The 21297-nt window shown below is 41.1% G+C and overlaps 3 protein-coding genes across 5 annotated transcripts; 2 read left to right on the top strand and 1 right to left on the bottom strand.

The window, feature by feature from the left end:
• The first annotated feature begins 3629 nt into the window (after positions 1 to 3629).
• Positions 3630 to 8500, top strand: LOC311250579 (prostasin). 3 transcript variants are annotated; one of them, XM_084342376.1, is made up of 7 exons: positions 3630 to 3735; positions 3871 to 3989; positions 4171 to 4286; positions 4431 to 4507; positions 5619 to 5890; positions 7467 to 7627; positions 7817 to 8500. In XM_084342376.1, the coding sequence occupies exons 2-7, from the start codon at positions 3944 to 3946 to the stop codon at positions 8069 to 8071; spliced, it is 927 nt and encodes a 308-aa protein (XP_084198502.1). In that variant the 5' UTR covers positions 3630 to 3735; positions 3871 to 3943; the 3' UTR covers positions 8072 to 8500. The 3 variants fall into 3 exon arrangements, with proteins under 3 accessions (XP_084198502.1, XP_084198501.1, XP_084198503.1); XM_084342375.1 differs by having other exon boundaries at positions 3652 to 3752; XM_084342377.1 differs by lacking the exon at positions 3630 to 3735 and having other exon boundaries at positions 3841 to 3989; positions 4221 to 4286.
• A 391-nt stretch (positions 8501 to 8891) lies between these two features.
• mapk7 (mitogen-activated protein kinase 7) lies at positions 8892 to 16609 on the bottom strand. The gene is made up of 7 exons (XM_084342363.1): positions 16520 to 16609; positions 14511 to 14791; positions 14199 to 14364; positions 11818 to 13346; positions 10612 to 11729; positions 10299 to 10429; positions 8892 to 9236 (listed from the first exon to the last, which is right to left on the bottom strand). The coding sequence occupies exons 2-7, from the start codon at positions 14785 to 14787 to the stop codon at positions 9089 to 9091; spliced, it is 3369 nt and encodes a 1122-aa protein (XP_084198489.1). The 5' UTR covers positions 14788 to 14791; positions 16520 to 16609; the 3' UTR covers positions 8892 to 9088.
• A 1640-nt stretch (positions 16610 to 18249) lies between these two features.
• On the top strand, positions 18250 to 20120 carry vkorc1 (vitamin K epoxide reductase complex, subunit 1). The gene is made up of 3 exons (XM_084342378.1): positions 18250 to 18551; positions 18893 to 19002; positions 19653 to 20120. Exons 1-3 carry the CDS (start codon positions 18382 to 18384, stop codon positions 19862 to 19864), a joined length of 492 nt encoding a protein of 163 aa, XP_084198504.1. The 5' UTR covers positions 18250 to 18381; the 3' UTR covers positions 19865 to 20120.
• The last annotated feature ends 1177 nt before the right edge of the window (positions 20121 to 21297 follow it).

Genomic DNA, 21297 nt, shown 5'->3' with positions numbered 1-21297 from the left:
ACAGCTATGGGACAATAAACAAAGGCATTGTCTGACCCCAGAGCGGGTTAAGGGAGGTCCATACTGAAACCCTTGGTGATAGACACACAAGGTCTGATGTGAGTTGTAAGTAATGACGCAGGTATGACGGTATGTATGGTCGAGTCAAAGAGCGAGAGCAGAGTAGACCCGGGGTTTAAATATATCTCTTTGCAACGGAAGGGAGAGAAAGAGGAGAGAGATGGAAGATGGAAGCAGGGAGGCAGAGGGGGAGAGATAGAGAGAGTGAAGAGGAAGTATGTGACTTTGGGGTGGGTGTAGGGGCTTGGGGATGGGGAGGGTGCCAGCTTGTTTTATTTCCGGTTGACAAGACTTTGCGCTCCCTTTCTCTCTGTCGCTCCCTCTCTCTTTCATACTATGCTATTCTTTCTCCGCTGCCCCCATTGCTCTGACTCCCCCCCCTCCTCTTTCTCTGTTACTTTCCTCCGAGACGTGCCTCGGAGAAAGGAAAGGACTTGACAAGTTCAAAGGTAAGAAGGAGTAAGAACAACGGTGAAAGGAAGAAGCATTCAGATTCTTTAGTTAAGTAAAAGTACCAATATCACACGATAGAAATACTCATTGCAAGTAAAATTCATGATTTAAATAAGGTAAAAAATGCAGACATATTATCGGCAAAGTCTACTTCAAGCATCAAAATGATCGTTCATTATGCAGAATGATTGTATATCTAATTATTGCTGATTCATAAGCAGCATTTTAATGTGTAAAGCTGGTCGAGGTGGCGCTCATTTAAGCTACTCGAATCTAATCCGTTACAATGCTTCACATTTTACAATATCACATCACAATATAATTTGTGTTAAATCATAAAATACTGAATTTTCCTTTGAAATTTGGTATAGTAGAAGTAAAAAGTTGCAAAAAAAAGGAAATACTCATGTAGAAGTAACTCATAATTGTACTTCTGTCGAGGATTTGAGCAGGAGTGAGCAAAAGCACTTCAATGAGGGGAAAGAAAGAAAGATAGAGAGGGGAAGATGAGTAACAAAACTAACAAAAAAGGTGCGCTAAGTAGTTTTTGGGAAGAAATTTTAATCAGAAAGATCATCATTGACTGATTATTTTAAGGCCTGCATAAAAAATAAACCTCTTCTTTTCATAACTGAATAAACTGAATAAACAAACTGACCTTAGGACAACACAATTTCATACTGTTTTATTTTGTTTATGTCTGGCGGACCCTGCCACCTTTCTGGCCTCAAACAGTGTTCAGGGGACCTTATTTTCCTCTGAGAACAGCTTGTTTACTCAGTTACGGAAAAAATAAATATTTCTGAGTTTGCACCTCATTAATATTGTAAATATCAAAATTGTGTTTGAATTTCTTTACCAAACCTACATAGTGCCCCTTTAAACTACACCTAAATACATGTTATTAACAACCGCACTATTCACACCCTTCACATCCCACCCCCCGTTTTCTGGCTTTTGTTTTTCCTTTATTTAGAACTGGTTGCATCTTATTGTGTTCCAGTTGTTGGAATGTGGCTTAACCTATGTGATCCCTATGTGCTGAGTGCAATAATGTGCGTGTGAGAGTGTGTGTGTTTGTGTTTGTGTGTGTGTGTGTGTGTGTGTGTGTGTGTGTGTGTGTGTGAGCGAGAGAGAGGGGCGGCCGCGTGCTTCACTGCAAAGATTCATGTAGCTCCAGGACATGCATTTTTTTTAGTGCATCTTGTTAGTTCATTCCTGTCACCTCTCTCTCTCTCTCTCTCTCTCTCTCTCTCTCTCGCTCGCCATCCCTCGCTTTTTCAGCGCTGAAGGGGGGATGGGGAAGGGGTGGTGGACTTGGCTGGAAGGGGAGGGGGAGTGGGGGGCGGCGGCGGTGGAGGCAGTCGCCATGGTTACGATGCCACGACAAATATTCATCAAGTCGTTAAAATAAAAACAAACGGGAGTGCATTATAATTGCTCTTACTGACTGGATCCTGTAATGCGTTCATATATTATGAGTGAGGGGAGCAGAGTCGGAAGGGGCTCACGCACAAAAAAAGACGCCGTCAGTGGTTTAAAAAAAAGTGATTATCAGTTGACCTGCAGGCAAACACATGTGCCACACACGTGTTTCAACTCTTCGTGTGCAACTTTATTTTCACATTACCTGTTTATGGAATTCCCGATGAGTACTTTTCGTGTGTCTCTCCTCTCTTTTCTCTTTGTCCCTCCATCTCTCGCTCTTCCTCTACTGTTGTGTAGCCCCAGGCGATACTGTGATGTGTCCTCCCTCTGTCCCTCCCTCCCTCTCCCTCTCTCTCTGTCCCTGTCACCTTCAATTGCTCTGTGAAACTAGACACACTGCCTGGGGCAGGGAGGCAGGGAGGGAGGGAGGGATAGAGGGAGGGAGGGAAGAGAGGAAAGGAGAGAAGGAAAAAAGAGAGACAGCTTTATAGACAGACAGAAGGAATAAACATTTGGTGTCATGTAAAAAAAAATATAGGATTACAGCAGCCCAGAAGTGTGGCACACTCCAACAGCCAATCGAATGCGTTCACAATATGTTCACACTTCAGCCAAAAATGTAAAAGACTTCGATAATTTACATGTAATCACTTACATAGACACATCTGCTAAATTTACAACAGCGTTTGACCTTTGACCTGGTTAAAACATACATTTCTTCGAACCAGGAATATAACTTGTGTGTACTCCCAGCTCAAACATATACCTGTTAAACTGGTTATCACACATGGAGCTACATGGAGTACTCCTTGTCCCTACAAAGTGAAGAGAGTAAACATTCAGTGCAATCTCAAAACAGTGTAAGAATGGAGTTTAATGTCTTGAATTCATGTAAGGAATGTTATAGTACGTATAATATCCAAAAACTAAAACAGAAGAAAAATACATTTTGATAGGAACAAGAACTGCATGATTTAATGATGTAATGTCGTTGTACATCGGTGTGGGTTTTGTGCCATAAATTTCTTATAAATACTGAGTGTGTGAAAAAACTGAATGGCACATTTAAAGATGCTATTTATATTTCCTTGAATCTTATTTAAATTCCTAAAACGTAGAGTTGATGTTTAAAACCTTGGAGAGATGTCCACACTTATCTGCAAATGTCTAGGAATGTTTTTTTTATATATAAGGCGTAATGCATTCAGCAATCCCATCCAAAAGAAGATATTTTATTTATTATTTGGTCCAATAAATGATAATATGGCTTATTAGCAAAGTATTGAATTGATAATTGGCTGTGCGATTGAAATGGCAACATAAAACATCAATATAAATAAAACATACATTTTTATACCTCAAACAAACATCATATATAGCATATTGGCTATAATGAGATGCAACATACAGTATGTATAGGCTACAACAGGTATAATATCAAAAACACCTGCAGGTTATCACTTACCAATACATAGGCTGCCAGGATCAAGAGCTGTGAGATGTAATTGTTTGTATAAAATAGAAAAATAAACCTGGACAGAATCGTGATAAATAACATTTTATCGCGCTAAATAAGGCGGAAATGATGCTTTATATGTGACCAAATCACAAGCAGGATACGATTTGTCCCGCTTTCATTCCGTTAATTCCATTGGCTCAGGTGTACGAGGAGGGCGGGACGAGCAGTTCTGATTGGCTGTGGGTGGAGCAGGTAGCCAGCTGTTTATGATCGAAGCCTCCACTCTGAATTTACGTGCAGCCTTATTTGGACAAGCTGGAGGGATTTTGTCGAAGGTAAAACGATTGAAGAGGTGATTTTATCGAAGGACTTTAACTTTTTAATGATTTCACCTGTACTGCAGGAGTCACACCTGAAGAAGAGGGCAGGTAGATATAACGGTGTCGATGTTTTTTTTTGTTTTTTTTTAGGTTTCAGCGATATCATCATTAATTGTTCCCCAGCGGTAGTTCAAACATAATTTGTGCCACGTAACGTCGCAAAATGTCGCCCAAACTTCAGTTTCCTGCCATTTTATTGTGCGTATCAGGTGAGTAACACCCGCCATCCCCCTCCCTGCTCTCGCCATGACTGTCTCTCTTTGTCCACCTGTAAAACATGTTATGTGCTGTTAGCTGAGCCACAAAAGCTGCATTTTTGTGTCGTACTGTAAAAAAGTTCAGCTGCCTCGGTCAGAGTGGATCAGAAGTGCTATTTATGGTCACATTCAGGTATTTTAGCGTCCTACGCCCAACAAATTTGTGGCCGACCACCGTTACAGGAGAACAGGATTGTGGGTGGGATGGACGCCCCAGATGGATCTTGGCCCTGGCAGGTGGATATACAGGTAGGCCCCCTCTGAAGCACGACCCTCTGTGCCTGTAGCAAGTTACATGTGTGGTTTAGTGTTGTTTATCAGGCTGACCTGCCGAGAGAGGGGTTTGCCTGTGATGCTGAGATGACTCACTCTTTTTCTCCCTTCGGCTTCCAGAAAGACGGTGCTCATACCTGTGGAGGCTCCATCATCACAGAGAACTGGGTCTTGTCAGCCGCTCATTGTTTCCCCAAGTAAGAAAAATCTCCTCACACTGAAACATCCTCAGGTGAGCTCTCTTTTGAGTGCCAATCCACAGGTGCTCTGCTTCTTATATGAGCCGTCAGAGTCATTTCTTTTTGCAAGCGCTTCATTGAAATCGACTGTTTTCATGGAGAGTATGATTAATAATCTCTTGCAAAGTGCAAAGTTCTTGAACACCAGAATGTTTTTAGGAACTAGGATCCCACCGATTATCCACCTGGTTGATTATCAGGTTTAGCTGTTTCCTCTAACTGTTTTGTTTTGGAGACCAACTTAGTTTTGGTTCTAGTGCTACAGGTCGTTGCAGCACTAATGTTATTCATGTTTGGTGACCCGATCATAATTAAAGGGCTACTAAGAAGTAGACTTCTACTTTTTTTTGTTTTATCAGCAAGATTTTAACTTTATATTTCCAATTTTATGTGGCTGCGATGGTAATTTTCTTACTGTGGTGGTCCACCACTCATGAATGACTGTAGAGGAAACTCTGGGATATGATATTTAGGCATTTTTCCAATTATCAGAGTCAGTGTTTTCGTTTGTAGTAATTACTACAGATGTCCAATAAATGTAGGGCAGTTAAGGACAGTCAAAATTAAGTCTACGACCACCTTTAAAAGATAGCAAGAATGAAATGATTTCTGTCCAAACAAGATGAAGAAAAACTTGTTAATGCAGTCATTTTTACCAGGATTAGACCAGAACGATCTCTTTAAAACCAAGCAGAGTGAAGCAGCTTTCAGTTTCAGTTTAAATCAGGGCTTACAGTGTTACTGTGTACCGTTGCCTTCAAATAATTAGATTCATAACTTCTCTTTATTCTGTAACTTTTTATTTGCTCGCTTTTGTTTTTATTGTCTCTTAAATGCATTTCTTTTATCCGTCTTGTTTTTGATGTGTTTCTATGCCCCTGTAAGGCATATAGACTTGCATTGTGTCTGAACACTGCTAAATTGCCTCGGCATGCCTTTCAAAATATTGCCTCAACAATGTGGTAAACATCAAGGAGCACCATGAGCTATTCAAATACCCTCTATTAGTATAAATGTAAGGTTTCACATTTCCTGTCTAGCAGGTTTTATTCACTCCATCTTCTTTCAGTCCGTCTGACGTGAGCTCTTACATCATCTACGTTGGCCGGTACCAGCTGAATGGCTTCAACTCGCACCAGTCGACGCATCGCGTGAGCCGGGTTGTGATTCCATCCGGTTACACCGAACCCCACGATGGGAAGGATTTGGCGTTGGTGCAGCTGTCCAGTCCGGTAACCTGGTCCGATTACGTCCGTCCCGTCTGCCTGCCCGCCGCTGGCACGCTGTTCCCAGGTGGCATGCAGTGCTATGTCACTGGCTGGGGGGACATCCGGGAGGACGGTAAGACTTCTTCCCATCATGTTGATGTGTGTGCAACTTTATTATTCAGCAGTTAATTATTTTACAAGTCTCCAAAATACCATTTGATTCTTTTATTTTTGGACTCTGGCATGCAAATAATAATTTTGTGTATGTCAAAGAAGATAAAATCAAGGATCAAAAGGATTAGAGATAATCCTCAACTGCTTTCCATCATGATCTTTGTTGCTTTTTCAACAGTATAATGATTACATGTGTCAAGTGCAGGTCCAGGTGAGTAAAAAAAAAAAAAAAGTATATAGGTAGTAATACATTTTTAATGATTTACTCTGTCCTCCTATAGGTATCATTTACAGTTACAATATCAGTATCTACAGTAGAGCATGGAACCAGATGGGTTATAGGTAGGGCTGTACAATATCGTCTCAGCGTCGACGTACCCTGCTACAACCTTTTGCTGCTTGTTACAAAAGGAAAACTCCCACAGTTCGCAACCACCAATCGCAATCATTCTTGATCAGTTTATAAAACAAGGAAGGGCTCACTTTGGTTGTTTGATAAAATACACTTCCCTACGAAATCATGCCAATCATTTTATAATCATTAATTATTTCCACATAGAGCATTTCAAGTTATCTGGTGTTCCAGTATTGTGCAGCACAAGTTATCGATGCCAGTAGTGAGTAATGTTTATAAATCATTATGGCTGATTGAGTCAAGATTAAATATTTTTGTTTACTGACATTCAGTGTACTCGTATCCTGTTATACAATGTCGTTGTCAAATTAATCGTCTGGTTAAATTTTCTTTTACACATGAGAACAGTTTTTTCTGATGTAATGCGTGACAGCAGAACAGACACACGTTAGGGGTGTCACGATTTATCGATGGGGATGATAATCAAGATGTTTAAAAATGCACTATCGATATCATGCACACGTGATAATACTATGTAAATGGTGGTGGTAATGCACCTTAAAGCACTTTAAATAACCCTGTGTCTGAATGATGCCATTTAAATATACTTTCCTTGCCTAATGCTGGTTGCAACCACCATTTATTTAAAAAAAAAAAAAAGGAGATGCAGTAACTAGCTAGGAAGCTGCTTCCACAGTGTCTGGCAGTATAGGACTTAATTATATCTAATTTACCTCACCTTGAAATTTAATTGGGTAAACATTTATTTATCCCTGTAAAGGCAATTGTATGCAGCAGCTCACCTTCCAGACCAACAGATACACACAAAATAATTATGAGAAGGAAGAAAAACGGCTTAATTAACTACAAATAATACGACTTCATTTAGTCACAGTATCATGACATGGTGATCTTAAAATAATTTGCATGATGAGCAATGCTGGCTTGGTTTGGTTTTATCCCATCAAATTAATCCATTTACATATGTGTAAAAATATACAAAGAACATAAAACACAAGAAACACTGGGAAATGATAATAAATAGCATGAAACATAAGTTAAAATAAATTAAATAGTGGTTATACCTTGTTGATTATATACATGAACATTAAGCCTGTCGTTTAATTTGCCTTTTTATTCTTCATCCTCTGTTGGCTATCTGTCCTCTGTTTCCCCTCAGTCCCTCTACAAGGTGCCGGGACTCTGCAGCAAGTGCAGGTGCCAATCATATCCCAGAGTTCATGCCAGGAGATGTACCTCACGGACCCGACTGAGCAGGTGAACATCCTGTATGACATGATCTGCGCTGGATACCAGGAGGGCGGCAAGGACTCCTGCCAGGTACTGTTTGATCAGCTGTTTGTGTGTTTACACTCACAAACACACTGCTTGCATGCACTGAACATGGCTCTGAATGCTAACATGCTGCAGTCATCCTCTGTCGAGTTTGTGAGACCTTCCTTTTGAGTACTTTGATACCTCCCAGTGGTGGAAGCTCAATAGGTCTGTGTGTGTTTGTCGTCTTTGCAGGGTGATTCAGGAGGGCCCCTCGTCTGCCAGATGGCAAACGGGACCTGGGTGCAGGCTGGAGTGGTGAGTTTCGGGCTGGGCTGTGCTAAGAGAAACAAGCCAGGTGTGTACGCCAGACTGACCAGCTACTCGAGCTTCATCAGCAACACGGTTACAGAGATCCGGCTGTATGGAGGAGCTAATGTGAACTGGAGTGGGAGGACTGTCATGTTGGTCAGCTGTCTGTCCGCTCTACTGCTCCTGCTTCAGAGATAAGACGTTTACAAACTGGATTTCTGGAAGGTGGAACGCCAACAAGGACAAACGAAGGAGATGACATTGGACTTAATCCAAAGTTGTCCTGAATAGTAAATTTTTTTTTTTAAATGTACCTGACATGCACATGAAGCCATATTGAACATGAAGCGTAATATAATCTTGATTTTTAGAATTATGAATTATTATGTTATGATCTTTGATACAAATTAGTTTGGATAGGTTTTGTATTTTAAATCAGAATTATGAGATAAATAAATTATGTGATCTGTATTTGAAATGAATTGTTAACTTGATTTTTTCCAAAATCAGGTCAGTGCTCAGTGTAACTTCTTATGGCCCTGTTTTGGAAAGTATCATATTTTAGACTTGCAACAATTAATCGATTAGTTGTCAACTATTAAATGTATAAACTATTGTGATAATTGATCGATTTGAGTCATTTTTTTTAATTTTCTGATTCCAGCTTAAATGTGATTACTTTCTGGTTTCTTTAGTCTTTTATGACAGTAAACTGAATATCGTTGAGTTGAGAACAAAACTTTGCTTTGTGAAATGGTTCTAGACATTTTATACGACAAAACTAATTGACTTATTGAGAAAATCATCAACATATCAATTAACAATGAAAGTAATCATTAGTTGTAGTCCTATCATGTCGCACAAGGAACAAAGACTTCAGTTTTGTTACTGCGATACATTTTTTTAAACAAATGTGTCTACAGAAATGCAAATTAATCCTTTTACTTGTTATTTCAAGCATTTCCTTTACTTATTTTAAAGTAAGTTTGAGAGACAAAATTACAGAGGCAGAGACAGGTGATGATGACGGTTTTCTTTATTATAAAGAAAGTGCAGCATGTCGTAATGGTAAAAAAGTCTGCTCAGTAGTGCCTATTAAAAAAGCTAGCTTTTAAATTAATTTGATAAGTCTTGAGTCAAAATTTTCATGCTTAAAAAAACAACTAACATTTACACAAATCCAAGTGTCGTCTTTGAAATTCCAGGGAGGGAAAGTTAGGCGTCAGGGGGAATGGTATCGGAGAGGATCATGGGAGAGCCGAGCTGCAACTCCTGCTGCAGCGATTCCAGATCAGCTGGAGTCATGCGGTGAACCTCGCTCCAATCAGATAAGAGGGAGGCCGAGAGGGGGGCTGAGTCATAACTGATGAAGGAGGAGAAAAGTATAGAGAGCGTTGGAGTGGCCCTTTTCTTTGATCACACAAAATCCTAAAACAGAACTGAGAACCAACACTGAAAGTCAAAACTGTCCTGAAATCAACATGTGAGTCTGCAGCCACTGGAATGTGTCCTTGTGAAGTTAGTTGGATGTTTGACCTTCACTGTGCAGACTGATGTATGCGAGTTCACCTGAAATCTGTCTCTGATAGACAAACACTAAGTATTGACTTTTCAGTGAAGTAGGAAACATTTGTGTATTGTAGTTAAACCTTTAAAATCGTTTCTTTTGTGGAAAAATCCTATCAGACATTTCAAACCACACTATATTCATAGCAGAGATATCTTCCTGTCCTAAAACATGTTTAGAGGGATCTTTAAGAAAATCCATTTGGTTAAAGCTCATTAATAATAATTTAAAATTTGGTGCTTCAACACTTTTAGAAGTCATCTGAAGTGTAGCTTATTACAAGGAAGTGGCAAACATTAATACTAAACAAAGACTGGGAAGACTATGGACACCTAGAACACATGTCTGCCCTGTTCTCTCATCTCGAATAGAGCCAAAACAATTAAGTAATGACAGAAAATTAATCTATAACTATTTGGACATTTCAGTCATGGTTGAAAATAATTTTTTCAGCAAAAAAGCCAAAGTTACCCCGATTCCAGCTTCTCAAATGACTGTTCCATGTTCATGCATGTCATTTATGATAATGAACTGAATGTAATCTGTTTTTGTTTTTCTTTTGGTCAAACACAACTACACAAACTATTATTTGCAGCTGTTCAACTAAATACTTTTTGGTATAGGGCCATGGCATAAAGACTAGTAGCAGTCTTGATGTAGATGTGCTTTGCAATAATAACACAAAGCTGGATAGCTGAACATTTGCCTAAACGACGACTACCAGAAATACACAGCAGCAGATATTAGTCTAATTAAAACAGTAAAACATGGGCAGAAATGTTTGTGTCCAGTATCGGGCATTGGTTTTGTTCATAAAAGCAGTATCTGGTACCGAGCTCACACCGTCTTAAACCTTACCTGTCCCGGTCACAGTGCTGCAGGTCTGTGAGAGACTGATTGAGAAGATCATCCAGGTCAAAGCCCACACCGTACCCAGCCCCACTGCCTTTAGGGGTGACCGAGAACACAGGGGGTAAAACGTCCTCCACCTGACAGGAGCAAAGGGGGAAACATTGGGTCAACTGAACTTTGTGTCCTTAAGATCAGGAAGCACAAGATTGTGACATTTAAGCCTGGTGTGTATGTTTTTGTATAACTTCTATAATGAAAGCTCTATCAGTGCTCTGCCAACCTGCAAAAAGCAACAGAATATTTTACAATGAAGACACACCTGGGACTTTGAGAGCTGCAGTGTTACTGTATGGATGTCGGGGGCGATGGAGGGCCCCTGTTGTCCAGTATCTGTGAATCCTAAGCTGGGATGAGGCTGTGAGGGGACCCCTAAAGCCCCACAGAGAGGGTTTGTGGTCTGTGGCCCGGATTTCTCTCCTATGGAGGGGCAAAGCTTCTCCATTCGACCGGCACTTGTAGTCGAGGGGTTCGGGTGTGAGTTAAGGTTATTCTGGCCTCTGATATCCACGTTGCCATTTGTCTCTCTGGTGGTCAGTGTCGGAGCTTTAGTCAAAAAAGTCTCCAGAGGTATCAGCTGCGACTGAGGTTGAGGTTCAGGCTGGGTTTGAGGTTGGAGCTGGGGCTGAAGAAAGCTCGTCGTGGGTGGCTGCGGCTTCCTGTTTGGTTGTGGTTGCTGTGCTGGCCTCGTCTCTAACTGCTGCCCGCTCCAGTTACCCAAACAGTTGAAACCGCTTTGTCCATTGCTCTCACTGTGAGGTTTGAGGGTGTTGTTCTTAACGAAGCCACCAGCGACAGTCATTATTTCTATCCCTCCGCTTACAGCAACAACAATGTCCGCTGGAGGCTTCCTCTGGCTCATGGAGAAAAGTAATGACGGCTGCTGGGTGCTGGGAGGCTGAAACATGCCCTGCTGGTTGGGTTTAACTTGAGAGATTAACTGTTCATGAGACTGAATCTTCCTTGCCTCTTTCTCTGTGGTGTTGTTCAGTGCTCCTTGTGTGCCATCACCGATGGCTACACATGGGTGTGAGTTCACAATACAGTCCTTGTTCTTTGCTCCATCATTATTATTAGGAATCTGAGATTTCTCACCACCTCTGTCCATCATCTTTGTCCAGCGCTGCAAAAGGCTTTTGTCGTTGTCACTCAGCAGAACCCCACCCAGCGAGTCCCCCTGCTTTCCCTCTCGTCTCTCCTTTTCCTTCATTTTCCTCTCCCTCTCTCTTGCCCGTTCCTGCCTCTTCCTTCGTTTCTCCTCTCGTTCTCGTTGACGCTCCTGTGCTGTGACAGGCCGACGCGAATCTGCCACAGAAGACAGCGAGGACGATACACCTCCTCCTGCACCAGCGTCGATGCCCAGAGCAGAGGTACCTCCATCTGCAATGAAGACATCAAATTCAAACAAAATTGGTTTAAAGAATGACATGTCAGTGATACAAGTAGATATGGAAAACAGTGAACTCACCACCCCTGGCTTTGTTTCTGAGAGCTGACTTCAATAAAGCTGCCTTGAGTGCAGCTTTGGTGTCCTCTGAAATGGCACCTTCTTTTCTGGTTCCCTCCCCTGCACCTGGAGGAGGCCTCGCATTCTTGGACAGTGACTGTGAAAGGGACTGAGACAGTGACTGGGCCTGTGCCACAGAGAGAGAAAGGGAAGGCACAGTGGTGGGGAGGGGTGTCAGGGTCTGTGCTGGCGTTGCAGGAATGGAGGTGGGAGCCTGGGTCATGGACTGGCTCTGGGTGGGCTGAGTCAGAGGAGCCTGACTGCTAGTTAGCTGCTCTGGTACCTCACTGTCTCTCATTGTTTCTGGTGGAGTGTCCTGACTGGACACTGGTGTGGTTAAATCTATGGTCTCTGGCTGACCGCTGTCTGAGCTGGCACTGGGCATGTCCACATCAACTGGGTCACTTTCACTTTTCGAGAGCAGAGGCAGATTATGGGTCACATGAGGTGGGATGACTTCCAAAAGGGACGCAGGCTTGTTAAAGGTTTGCAACTGATTTGTAAATGTGTGGTTCACTTCTGCTGGTGTGTGGTCTTGTTGCTGTTGAGGTTTCACTTGTGCTGCTTGCGGGTGTTGTGCCATTGGAACCAGTGTTGGTTTGCTCAGGTTAACAGTCGCAGGCTGAACATTACACTGGTTACTGTTTTGTGCCACAGCTCTGACGTTCGCCCTCGGCAAAGGCCTGAACTGCAGCCTTTGACGACAGGTCTGTTTGTTTTGATGAAAGTCCTGGATCTCCATCAGAATCGCCTCTTTAATTTGTTCCTTGTTCATTGGAAGCTTGTCAAATTCAAAGTCAAAAGCTGGCACGCAAATTGGCTCATCATCTTGGTCGTGGTACTTGTCCAGGTAAGGATGCTCCAGCGCTTGTGTCACACTGATTCTCTCACGAGGGTCAAAGCGCAACATGGCCGCCAGCAAGTCCAAAGCCTCTGCTTCGGCTTGTGGGTACAGTTTGGCCAAAGGCACAGAGGACCGTGATGGAAGACTCTGAACATAAGAGCGTACTCTGTCGGCCCTAATAGCACCAATCAACCCCTCTGGAGGAGTGCCTAACACAGACAGAATGAGCTGGAGCTGGTGGACGTAATGCTTCCCGGGAAAAAGCTGCTTACGGCCCAACATTTCTGCAAAAATGCAACCAACGGACCACAAGTCAATAGCCAAACTATAGTGATTCAGAGACAGCAGCAGCTCTGGAGCACGGTACCATCGAGTCGCCACATATTCAGTCATGAAGGAGTGAGACTCCTCAGGGTGTGAACTTAGACCCCGCGCCATGCCGAAGTCCCCGATTTTCAGCTCACAGTTCTCGTTCACCAACAGGTTGGAGGGTTTGAGGTCACGGTGGATGACGTTGGCAGAGTGCACATACTTAAGGCCACGGAGGAGCTGGTACAGGAAGTAGCGGGTGTGCTCTGAGGTGAGCGTCTGGGCAGAGTGTATGATCTGGTGCAAGTCACTCTCCATGAGGTCCAGCACCACGTACCTGCACGAAAGGGAAGTTCAGAAAGACAGATGAGCTCACAACAGTTGAACATGCTGTCCAGAACTGAAGTCAACTTGATTTACTAATAGAAGTGAACTGTGGCCATGTGAAAAAAATTCCAGTTGCAATATGTTGTAGTGGATTATCTTCAATGAATTCAAACAGCAGATTAAACTGTATGAGCTCTAAAATTCATCCAATGCATCTCTCATCTAAACATAAATCTTCTGAACAAACTCCATTCCTTTGTCAGGGCATAAAATGATCTCTAAACATATGAAAACGTTTATAGTAGAAGAAAAGGCAGGATATATATAAGATTTAACCAATACAACGTGTAGGATATGTTTCATAGCCATGTTTTTTTTTCTCCAGCATTGGTGAGTTATTATGTATAGCCTTATTAAATTAGAGATCTGTGGAGTCATAAAGTATATCTGAAAGAAAAAGACTGCAATTTTGAAATGAATGCTACATGACTAAAGAAAGGAGAGATCAGGGCTGTGGTATTCCCTTTTGCTCAAAAGGTGGAAAACCTTTTGGTTATTGATCTACATTACTGAAAACCTGTGAGATGAAAAACACAACTAGACAAATAGTTAGATAAATGTGAAAATTGTTATTCAGCGATAGCAAGTGAAATGCCTCCGAGTACATAACTTGATAGAAAGTTTAGTTGTGTGTAAACAGGTCGAGTAAAATTACATATCCAATTTTTGTGAATGAAAATTTTAGATATTTTCTTAATGAATACACTTTCAGAGTTTCTTCAGACACCTCTGGCCTGAGCAGGAACCTTGTGAGCCATGTGTTGTTTGCCACCAAAGCTACAATGGAAACAAAAGTACATACACAGACTTGAAGGCAGAGTGAGGAATGTTCGGCTGCAGGATGTCTTTGATGGCGATAATGTTGTCATGTTTGAAGTGCTTGAGGATCTTCAGCTCTCGCAATGTGCGTTTGGCATTTGTCAGCACTTCAAAGGCATTGGAGATCTTCTTTATTGCCACCTGCTGGCCTGGAAAAACACAGCAAGACATACAGGATGTACAACTGAGTTTGAATAACAATGTTAAACCAATATTGAATTGCCACATTTAACATTAAGAATCTTAGTATCCACAGAATGAGTTAGATGTTATTTCTTCATCAAATCCGCCCTACCATTGTCCCGCCTCCTGGCAGATGAAACGACGCCATAGGCCCCTGTGCCGATGGTTTCTATAACATCATACTCCTCTCCAACGTCGAACTTCACATCCAGAGAGTGTGCTTTCAGTATAGCCAAGTTTTTTGCTGTTGTGCTGGTGTCTGCGGTGCCTTCCGCTGCCTGGACGCCACGCTGGTTCTGGTTTTCTCTGCTTTTGTCAGTGGCCATTCTTTCAGGCGACATGGCAACAGGTTGATCATTTTTCCCTTCCCCACCCTCCTTAGTTGACATTTTTCTGTAAAGAATCAAAAATAGCAACGTGAGAGGTATTCATTGGTTTGATTTCTTAGCTTCTTGACGACAATCCTGTGGATTATATAAGTTTACTGCTTGTTTTCAAGTGTTATACCTTATAACAAGTGACACTGTATTTGTCCAATGTCATTTTCAGTGCTTATAATTGGTGTTTCTATGATCCTTGCTTGTAGTTTAATAACAGTCGGGTCTGGGTGGTATGGTGGATATCATTATCACAATGTTAGTACAGATATTTTTCAATATTCACTTCAATATGGCAAATGTATGCAAAAATCACAAAAGAAAAATCAATCCAAGGAATTATATGTCAATTACGAATCACTTACGAATAATTTCTATTAAAGAGGTTGCTTTACATACATAATGAACTGTTGCCCAGATCTAAATTTAATAAAAGTACAGCTTAAACAATTTGCCAATTGTTATGTTGATCAACAGACTGCAACTATTTCAATGATCAAATAGTAATTTTTGATACCTGAACATCTTCAGGTTTAGGGCCATTTGTCAGACAAAACAAGCAATTGAATTAGTTTCTTTTGGCTCTGTTTTGTTCTTGTCTGACACTGAATAGACAGGGCAATTAATCAGTTAATAAGATATAATAGGCAGATCAATCATTAATGAAAATAGTTGTTAGTAGCCGCACTGAAAAAAAGTGTCATGTTCTTTAACAAAACACATAATAGCCTCACCTGCTTTTGAAAACGACCATATCAGTATTGTGTGGGAAACGTGTGCTGTGCTAATTAAAAAAAGAAAACTGGTCCATTGCTGACTGCTAGTTAGAGCTGCAACAATTAATGGATTAGATTGTCGCAAAACTGTCAAACATTTGCTGGTTTTAGCTTCTTAAATGTAAGGATTTGCTTTTTCTTTGCCTATCTATGATATCTAATGAAGAGTTTGGATTTTGGACTGTTGGTTGGACAAAAGAAGCAATTTAAAGACGTCATTTTGGCGAACATTGACCATTCTTCGAATTTTTGGGGACTTTTTATAGACAAAACAATGTCAAGTAGGGGTGAACATGATCAGATTAATCGACAATGAAATCAAATGTTTGTTTCAGCCCTACTGCTGGTCAACAACACTGACTGTGTGTCCCTGCACTTCATCAGTCCTTGCTTGGACAGCTACAGTCACACAATGTGGTAGAAACACTGAGGCCCCCAGGAGCCACTGCAGGAGGTCAGTCAGTGATCACTCAGGTGCAGCACAGACTAAACAACTTCACAGCGTTAACATAATGATTTGGCAACTGTTTAGTCATGAGGTATTTTATGTTTAACACCTGTGGACACTACAACAAGCTGACAAGACAGAAACGAGGCGTGACCAACACACTGCCCAGCAACTTCACACACACAAGGCCTGTCAGTCAAATGACCAAAACCTGTAGCTCTCAGCCAAAAGACGTCTGAGTTCAGCTCGAGTCTGCTGACAAATACACTATAAACAAACCCATAAGAAGGTGTGTTTAGCAGCCCGCTAGTTGTTTGTGCTACAGAGTGATTTGAGAGAATAATTAAACACATGTAAAGACGCAGCATTACCCACTTTTGGCGCAGGGGCGTAGGCTAGTTACCTGAAGCTTTCTAGGATTTCTAGGAAATATTATCCGTCAAACCTTGTTTTTATCATTTTATACAACCAACCGGGTGGACACAGAGACGTGTTTCTAAGTAACAGAACAGGACTTCACCTTGTGAGTCAACCACGACATCCGTAATTATGTCTTTAATCCCGTAGTAGCACAGCTATCTCTTGTTTTTGTCTGCCGCTTCCTCGTGCAGTTCCGCATTGGGTTTTGAGTGCCATGTGACCGACCAATGAGGAGAGGCGACGTACAGTGGAACGTCCAATAGGAGCAGAGATCGTGGTTAGAGGCGGGACATGAGTGTAGACAGTAGGGTCTCTGTTTGTTGGGTGGGTTAGGTGACGTTGTTTTCCAGAATCTAATTATTTGAGGTGGAGCCACATTAACAAAAAAATACCTGCACTTGAGCCTCTTTGTATGTATGACGGACTTAACTAACGACTAGAAGAGTGGTATCATGTTTAAGCATGTAAGAAATGTAATTATCTCATCTATTTTCATTATATATAGGTTAAATAGCCAATATTTAGGGACTTTATTGAGTAATATGCACCATGCAAGCACAGTATAAACTAAAATCAAGACTTTAAATTAGATTTTGACACAGATAAGACAGGCTGTAATTACTGGGTGATACAGTGAAATACAAACACTGAACCTGGAGCTTTCGGGACAAATGTTCTCTTTGCCCGGTGGTTATACAACCTTATATAATAAGAAATGAGCTTAAAAAAATAAAAAATACTTCTGTATATTGCAGGCCTTTTACTCATAATGTGATATTTTTAGACTTTGGCATTACTTCTTGCAGTGGTGGAATTTATAAGCACATTTACTCACCCTAAGTACAATTTTGAGGAAGGCCTTGTATTTCTTCTCCACCATTTTTGAGGCAAATATTGCATTTTGTACTCCACTACATTTTTTTGACAGGTTTAGTTACTAGTTACTTTGTAGATTCAGATTATTCATACCAAATATAAATCTTTTTTTAAAATACTGGATTAAACTATCCTGCAGTATATAAAGTAATTGAGATGAGCACCTTTACCAGCTGCAACATTGAAATGATGTTCACATTAATGCATCAGCAGGACCAACAACAGAGGTGGCTGCATAACACAACATAGATCTTCTGAGTTTTTGAGCTCTCTCTGTTTAAGCGACCAATTTTCTTTTGGAGCTCAGTAACAAGTTATATAAGAGAATGCTGCAGCTCCACTGATTTGAAATTTAAGATGAGATCATGGCTTAAATAAAGCCATAAAGTAAACATTTTATACAATAATGTCAATTTTATTATCAGAGATGTTATTTCTGTCTCCTGCCCAGGGACTACAGATGTAAATGTGCTTAAAGCTAACTTAGGTACAGCTAAGAGGCTGTGCACCGTTCCTGTCAAACAAACAAACAAACAAACAAACAACTAATAAACAATCATAATCCAGTAGTTTAATATATTTGGGACTGAAATGTGCCATTTAGTGGAATAAATACATACATAATAAATAAATACAATTACCTTTCATTAAGGTACATTTTGATACAACAGGACTTTACCTTGTAACACAGTATTTCTACACTTTTATTTTGTAAGTGGGTCATGAGACAGTCATGTGCTGAACACATTCAGGCTACATTATGCAGTGAAAAGCAGCAGAGGCTGGTGTGAGCACAGTGGGGGCAGCTCTTAACATGTCCCCCAGAAGACCAAACAGACTGAAGTCCACAGTAATCACACAGTCAACTCCCCTCTGGCTGCTCCACATCTGGACCGGGCTGTCCAATGAGAGGCAGCGACCAAAATCTGACAGACCAATCAAAAGTGAGAATCTGGCTTTTAACACGTCGGCTCGACTAGGTGAAGTTGGGTGAAGTTTGAAAGGAAAACGGAGCAGACCGAGGTGCTATTTAGTCACTTTTACGCCATTTAAATTCATCTCAAAGTATCCCGAGCTGAAGCAGTCATGGCTGTGCCGACGTGGGAGAGGAAAACGCGCATATTTCTGTGCGTTCTCGGTGTGTTTCTGTCTGTTTACGCGCTTCACGTCGAGCTGTCCCGAGAGAGGAACCCAGAGTACAGAGCGATGTGTGACCTGGGGGAGTCGGTGAGCTGCTCCAAAGTCTTTACCTCCAGGTATGTTTTGTTTTATCAGCTCATACCTGTTTCCTGTTTCCTGTGCACAAATACAAGCCCTCGGTTTGTAGCTACTTTAGTGGCCATCGAAGCATTTTCTAACTTGTATGCATACAATCTGGATATTTTATGGCAGGTCAGACCCCCCTTTGCTGCCACGTGTTAAATTCCTCTGCAAATACTTCACATCGGCTATTTATTTCAGGAGCATACTGAGTGGATATTCATCTTTCTGTCAAATTTCTTTCAATAAAAAAAAAAATCTCTTCTAAAACATTTATTTTTCATGCTCCTGTCATTATTGAGTTGCTCTGACTGTTTCTTCTTTCTTTTTTTTGCAGATGGGGACGTGGTTTTGGCTTGGTCCAGTTCTTTTTGGCCAAAGATAGCCCTCTGAACCAGCCCAACAGCGTGCTTGGCATCATATTTTACACTCTGCAGATGGGCCTTGGTTAGTCTGTCATTGTCTTCTGCAAATTACACAGCAGTGCTGAATGTTTTTAGGCAAAACAGCTACAGTATGTTAGTGAACTGTGGCTTACATTCCAGCTAAATTCACAGTTTGATGTTGTTTTAGTTGAAGTAAAGCGATATAGTTCTTGTGCATGTAAAAGATCTTATAAGTTAAAAAGCCAAAAGTCTGCACCAACAGAAGCTCCTCTCTCCCACAGAAAACACCGGTCCTGAAACACCTCGTCAGTAGTCCCGCCTTAATTCAGTGACTTTGTGACATCACACTGTGTCACCGTGTCAAACATAGTAGTTTGGCACGTAAGAATTGATTTAACACAGCCCTTCTGTTGTTGCTAGCGGTGCTGGCTCAGGCGTTTGTGAGCTGACCAATCAGAGCAGACTGTGTATTAGAGAGACAGGAGCTAAAACAGACTGTTTCAGACAGCGGGGGAATACAGAGCTGCAGCACCAGACAGTATGAGGAAACTGATGTGTCTTTTGAGCATTAAAGCATGTAAAGCTATTCAAGTAGTAACACAAAATAAAATTGAGAACCTGAAAATGAGCATAATATGTCCCCTTTAAAAAGGCTATGTAATATGTTCTACTGATGGACTGAATTTCTGTTGTATTTGCCTTTTATTGCAGGACTGTCTCTGTCCAGAAAAGCTGCAGTGTTTTTGATCTTCTCGTCCTGGGTGTCTGTGGCCGGCTCGCTCTATCTCGCATGCATTCTCGCCTTTGTTCTGGGGGATTTCTGCATGGTCTGCGTGTCAACATACATTGTCAACTTTGCGCTGCTCTTCACCAACCTGAAACGAAGGAGAGCGATTGAAGGAATGAAGGAAAAGGCCGGATAGAAAGGGTCACTTGTGAAATTCAACGCTAATATTTTTTCTCTCTTGAGCTGAAGCTGCACTGGATCTGAAAAGTAAATTCCCTCCCACAGTGTTTCTGCTGTGTTTACACCTGTTAAGACTTTTCAGAGAAACAGGACTGGACGAGCACCTCTGAAGATCTGTAAGATGATTTTAGTAGACAAACCTAATAAAGCAGCAGTCATTTTTGTATATCAATCTGTATTTGGGATACTGATTACACACCTTTTGAATACTTTCCCCTGTCTCGTGTGATTGTGGCCCGACTTGTGAAGCCAACAAAATCCTACAAGTGTATAAACACAAACTAAAAAGCTGGTAAAGAGGTACAGCAACATGCAATTACTCAGTTTAACCAGCAGATAGAGCTAAATATGCAGGGTTATCATTGTGTGGTGACTGTGGTCAAATGTAATGTTATCTTTCAACAACACAGGGAGGTGCGTGACAAGCACAGCAAGAATAACTTATCCTGTGTTAGGTTTACTCCCCGAGGATGCTTGATATCAGTTGGTGGACTTAAAGGCCGACAGTTTTATGGTTGAAATCGAAGGTGCAGATTGAACTCATCGCACATCCAGCACATTTGTTTTATTAATCGGTGGTATATATTAATTCTTGATTTATTTGTGTACTACTTCCATCCACTACCATCTATAAATCTATTTTTACTTAATCAGAATATATTCAGAAGTGAGTAAAGAGTCCAACAGTGTGCAAACATTTAGCTGATGCACCACCTAGTTTAATAAAGAAAAGATTAAACCAAGATAAACAACAAAGGAACAACTATTATATCTTTGACCTGGAAAAAGTGCCTCTTTCCTGGAATAATATTCTTTGACTGTATATTATCACGTTGCATATAAACACAACAGATGAAGAGAGACAACAGATGACTAAAGCAGCTTTAACATACTGAAAAAATGTAATTATTTAATCACATTTAGATTTGATGATCAGGTTTGTTTGTTGTTTTTTTTCAAGAAAGAAAGTGGTTAACAAAGCTCTTGCAGTGCAAAGTGCAAATTAAGTGATTATGCCTCAGTGTGCTGTGAGCACACTGACAAGACAAACATTTTTTGATACCTACATGTTGCCAGAAGGTGTTGCACAAAAAGCCTGAAGTGAATTAACAACCCTCAACGACAGGTTTCAGCAGCTTTTGTCAGCATTCCTATTATCGGTTGACTTCCAGTGTGGACAGATGTCACTGAAAGGAGACACACAAACAAAGACTTTCTTACAACATAACCAACGTGACATTCTTGTCTATTTTAGCCTCTTTTCTTTATGTCACTCCTCACCATGCATCATCCTTATGATTTACTCTTTCCAGTGCCCTTCACAGTTTGCTTCCTTGGAGGGTAACTTTCCAGAAAATCTAGTTGATTTTTGACAAAGAGTGACTCAGT

Source organism: Pagrus pagrus (genome assembly GCF_965226575.1).
Source record: "Pagrus pagrus genome assembly, chromosome: 21".
Taxonomy (NCBI): Eukaryota; Metazoa; Chordata; class Actinopteri; order Spariformes; family Sparidae; genus Pagrus; species Pagrus pagrus.
The sequence above is the reverse complement of the archived record's forward strand: the minus strand, read 5'-3'. Positions and strand labels throughout refer to the sequence as shown.